At 37.7% G+C, this 4,707-nt stretch overlaps 2 protein-coding genes across 2 annotated transcripts; both read right to left on the bottom strand.

The window, feature by feature from the left end:
* Positions 1–542: 542 nt before the first annotated feature.
* On the bottom strand, positions 543–2,316 carry LOC129579698 (uncharacterized). Its single transcript, XM_055469866.1, has 2 exons — positions 2,156–2,316; positions 543–2,005 (listed from the first exon to the last, which is right to left on the bottom strand). The coding sequence occupies exon 2, from the start codon at positions 1,983–1,985 to the stop codon at positions 543–545; it is 1,443 nt and encodes a 480-aa protein (XP_055325841.1). The 5' UTR covers positions 1,986–2,005; positions 2,156–2,316.
* Positions 2,317–3,363: 1,047 nt separating this feature from the next.
* On the bottom strand, positions 3,364–4,696 carry LOC129579699 (oocyte zinc finger protein XlCOF15-like). The gene is made up of 3 exons (XM_055469867.1): positions 4,401–4,696; positions 3,748–4,256; positions 3,364–3,657 (listed from the first exon to the last, which is right to left on the bottom strand). The coding sequence occupies exons 1-3, from the start codon at positions 4,563–4,565 to the stop codon at positions 3,600–3,602; spliced, it is 732 nt and encodes a 243-aa protein (XP_055325842.1). The 5' UTR covers positions 4,566–4,696; the 3' UTR covers positions 3,364–3,599.
* Positions 4,697–4,707: the final 11 nt, after the last annotated feature.

Raw genomic sequence — 4,707 nt, forward strand, 5'->3', positions numbered from 1 at the left:
GTTTGCCGGCTGATAATTTCACGTTTTCCATCAGAATTATTTTTGGGCCCAACTCAAACAGAAAAGAAACAAGTCAGAAGCTCGCGTTTGTTGATATTTTCGTTTGTCGTTTGAATGAGTGACAGTTGAGTTGAAATAGGTTTGACAGTTTGAGAGTGCGTTCAAAGGGTCTGAAGGATGTCAGCTGGCTTGGGCTAAATTCAAATGAAAAATTCAAGAATACAAACAATGAAGAGTATTCTGAAAATAGATGGGCCTGAAAATTACAGTAACGATTGAAAATTATTAAGAATGCAGACATTTTAGAGAGCAAATCTCAATATTTATTGCAAAGAAAAAAGGTTGAGTTTGAAAAAAACTGAAAAAATGGTTTACATGTAACTTACGCTTACAAAAAAATTATTGGGTAATGAAATTATGAAAATTGATATTCAGATTACGTAAAAATGTTGTTCGTTTTGAGTTGATACTTTTTGGAACTTGCAAGTTGATTTGAAGTTAACTTCCGGCTACTAAGTTAACTTCCGGCTACGGTTGAGCTACTAGACACGTTCCCATTCATAACCACCTGAGTCGTTTTTCGCCGCAAGAAGCTTGTATATATCGAAGAAGAATGGATTGTTGGGTGGCTCACTTGCAGTCGGATATATTGCCATGCAGTCAAAATATCGGCTGGTTCGTTCAAGCGGAAAAACGTCGAGATGATGCAACAATTCAATGAATATTTCCAAAAATTTTGCGCCTTTAAGCTTTGTTCGCTCCTGGTGAACTGCAGCGAAATCCATTTTCTTCAGGGTCTTCCAGCTCCCTCTCAGATACAGTTTCGTTAGCTTCGTTAACTGACCAACAGCTGCCAAAATCATTCCACGGACTGTTTTGAATTGGCATTCCTTGGTAATTTGGTCCAAAAACATCTCACGCAAGTTGGGCATTTTTGCCATCAGCGCCTTGTAATTCTTCGGTAAACGTGTCACTTTGATCCTCAAGCACTGCAAGTGTTCAAACGTATCCATTGTGCTGACCACCTGTTCTTCAATGGTATACATCATATAAAGACCTACCAAGTGTGGCTGGAGTGATTCTAATTGTGAGATCAAATCGGTGTCTTGATATCTAATGGAAAATATCCCTAAATGCAATTTAACATTTTGGACATCACACAAGCCCTTCAAAGTGTTCAGGTTTGAAGCATCATCACCAAGGGAAGAGAAGAACAGCTCGTCTATCTTCACATCCAGTTCTATAAATTTGCTGATGTCTCCTTCGTCCATCGAGGAGAGTGAAATACGTTGTACGTTTGGGTTGAGTGCAAGAAACGATTTTAATTCCTCTGCATCTGGAACCTCAAATCCATACCATTCAAGACTCTCAAGCTTCGGATATGGTTTTTGCAACCATTTAATTGGACGAACGGTAGTCAACTGGCCGTTACGAATTGTCAAGCGCTTCAGATTTGGTGTATGGCGAAAAATATTTTCGTCCCAACTATCATCGGTCCAAACAACAACATCATCAAAAATAATAGTCTCGACGGATTTCAACACATCGGATAGCACCTCTCCGGCATCTTTCATTTGAAATCTAGAACGACGAATAACTTCGCGCCAATGTAGGAAGCGAATTTCCTTAACAACACCACTTACTTCTTCATTTTGTCTATAAAACGCGCTCACTGCGGCTAAATCATTTGCACTACTACACAGCAGTACAAGATTTCGGATGCTTTTGTCGAAGCACGAGATGTACTTCTCTTCGTTTGGTTGCTTTATCAGTTTGCCATCAAAGTAAGTTCCTTCGATGCGCATTACCTTCGATGGATACTCTTTTTGGAATTGCTTCGAGCACAAATTGTGCAATCGAACACACGTGCAACTGAGAGCGCACAAGTCATCCAATGGCAGTTTGCGAAGAATCTCGTAGCAACAATCGTCATTCAATTCTTCGAATTTTGACTTTTTAACTTCGTCATCTTTTTCCCAAAGCATGGCTGCACTGTCACTTCGTTCTGTGGAATGAAAAAAAAACGCATAACGAAATTAATTAGTGACGCTATTCAACCAATGCGCAATTTTTTTTTTAGATTTTTTAATTTCTTCATAAAAATGATCACTGATTTCCTATCATTTTAATCGAAAGTTACGCTTCATCTACTCACTGTGGATATTACAACACAATTTTAAACAAATCGGCCGTAGAATAGTCTCTAGAAAATGTTTATGAAAAAAATGCTTCACTCCAAATCGATCTTTGTCAGCAGGTTTGCGATTTGAAAATGGCGACTGAAAACAAACAATTCTGAGCTACGCCTTTCTTCGTTGAGAAAATTGGTTTCAATGCGCTGAAAAATGAATATAAATGATTCAGGCAGCTTCGTGTTTGTAGCTTTAGCACACAAACACATGCGTCGCCGTCGGTATGCAACAAAAAGAGAAAGAACATGCATGTATTTCGCTCTTGATATACAAGTGGTTCTGCTCCAAAATACCGATCGGTTTGGTACATTTCGGTTTAACCAATACATTTACTCTTTGCTGTAACGTAAGATGGTTATTGTGACACAATACAATGTATTTTTATGGTTCCGCTTATGATTGCAGTCTCTATCAATATTTTGCGTGGTGGTGGTAGTTCATGTATGAAAAGGACTTAGACAAAACATCGTTTTCTCTCCATTTTCTGCTGTGCTCATTCCATTGCACTGCAAATAAAATGGCCTGCGTAAATGATATATATGATGTTACAATATTGGCACGGCGTTCAATTGTGGAGTATGTTTACTTATTCCTTTTTGGCGTATCTATTACACTATAGCACGATACTATTTGGCTGTTAAATTGTGACAAAATCCATATTCAAACGATATATGGCACGTACATATCTGTCCCAATTTTGCATCTTGGTTTAAAATGAGTATAACCAAAAAATGGATATCTTACGCTGTTCGATTAAAGATAAATTGTGAATTTTACGGATACATAAAATGCATCTGAATATTCGGCAATCATCTTGGCTTCATGTCCAAGAAAAACAAATGGCGATATGATCCATAGAATGAGACGAATGAAAACAGGCAAACTTCTGGGGAACGATTTGTAGTTTTGCCGTTTCATCATATGTGTATCTCAAATTTCAATAGATTGAGTAATGAGTATGCATTGGAAATTGTGGCCTGAGTTTTGAACGGATACACTTAGAACATAATTTTTTCAAGGAATTCCACCAAAAGTAGTTAATCTTCCGGTGTCAGCAAGAACACACACACCACAATCTAATAAATAATTTCCATGAAATGTGGACGACCATCGGAGTAAAGTCGTTGCATAATGCATATAGTGGGTTGTTGATCATTAAATATTGTGTGTATTCATGAAGATTCTCTTTTATTTCATTGAACACGCTCAATTTCAATTAGAATACTAAGACACCATCTCGTGTTCACACGAATGTTTGTATTCGTGTTCCAACAATTTACTTGACATATTCATTTGTTTCCTTGTTAATATTATCACCTTCCTAGATAGAACTGCATGAAAAAAATAAAATCAAAATATTTTTCATTTCTTTACAATAAATGTACAATTTGTTCACTATAAAACGGTTTATTTCATTTTATTATGCGTTTTCATATGAGTTTTCAGTGCGACGGATTGAATGAACCTTTTGAGAAGAAGAAACAAGAAGAGAAGAGCCAATAAATTGTGTGAATGTATTTCAACAGAAAAGAAGCGACGACCAATGATTAAATACCTTTTGGAGCAAATGGAGCAGGCATGTGGCTTTTCGCCAGTGTGAGTCATGACGTGATGTTTTAGCGTTTCTGCTTTGCCAAAGCTTTGATCGCAATGTGGGCACGGGAACGCCTTGACACCAAGATGAACCACTCTCATATGTCGTTTCATGTTCGGTTGACGAGTGAATACCATCGAGCAGAGTTTGCAAGGGAATTGAACCTCTTCATTGTGATATTTCATGTGCACCCGAAGATCATGTCTGGTTGTCTTTCGCTGGCCGCATGTTGGACAAACAAAATTTCTAATCCCTTTGTGACGCATTGTATGATCGCTCAGTTCGTATTTTGATTTGAACATTTTCGAACAAACATCACATTTGAATGGGGAGTCTTTGGTGTGAGTATAAGAATGTCTGACGAGTAAAGCATTACTCTGGAATGATTTGCCACATAGTTCGCAGATTTTCGGGATAAGCGGTGGTTTTATGCCCTCGTGCACCTTGCGAATGTGTACTCGAAGAGTTTGCTGCAAAAAGGAGACAAGAATTATCATTATTGAAAGGAACCGAAGAAAAAAAAAACAGATTGGATTTTTGAAAGAGGTATTCTATGAAAACCGTAATGCTTTTGATGAAATTGAAAAGATCACAAAAATTCAATCATGAAATACCTTCATCGCATATGACTTGTCGCAACCATCAACTTCACACTTGAATATTGGTTGTTCTCCTTCGGAATGTTTCGCCGATAAATGCAGCGTCAGTGACGTGTATTTATCAAACGCTCTCTCGCAATGGTCACACTTCCACTGCTTCAAGCCCAAATGTGTTCGCATGTGAGCTTCGTATCGGTGTTTCTTGAAAAATTTCTTCGAACAAATATCACATACATGATTCCATACGTTTGAACTGGATTTCTTCGTACTAGTGGTTTTCTTGGCTTTTTTGCTTTGTTCATTGGGTAGGTCAATCTAAAAG

The sequence above is a fragment of the Sitodiplosis mosellana genome, unplaced genomic scaffold (genome assembly GCF_009176505.1).
Source record: "Sitodiplosis mosellana isolate CC-2019 unplaced genomic scaffold, AAFC_SMos_1.0 Smas_scaffold_6433, whole genome shotgun sequence".
Taxonomy (NCBI): domain Eukaryota; kingdom Metazoa; phylum Arthropoda; class Insecta; order Diptera; family Cecidomyiidae; genus Sitodiplosis; species Sitodiplosis mosellana.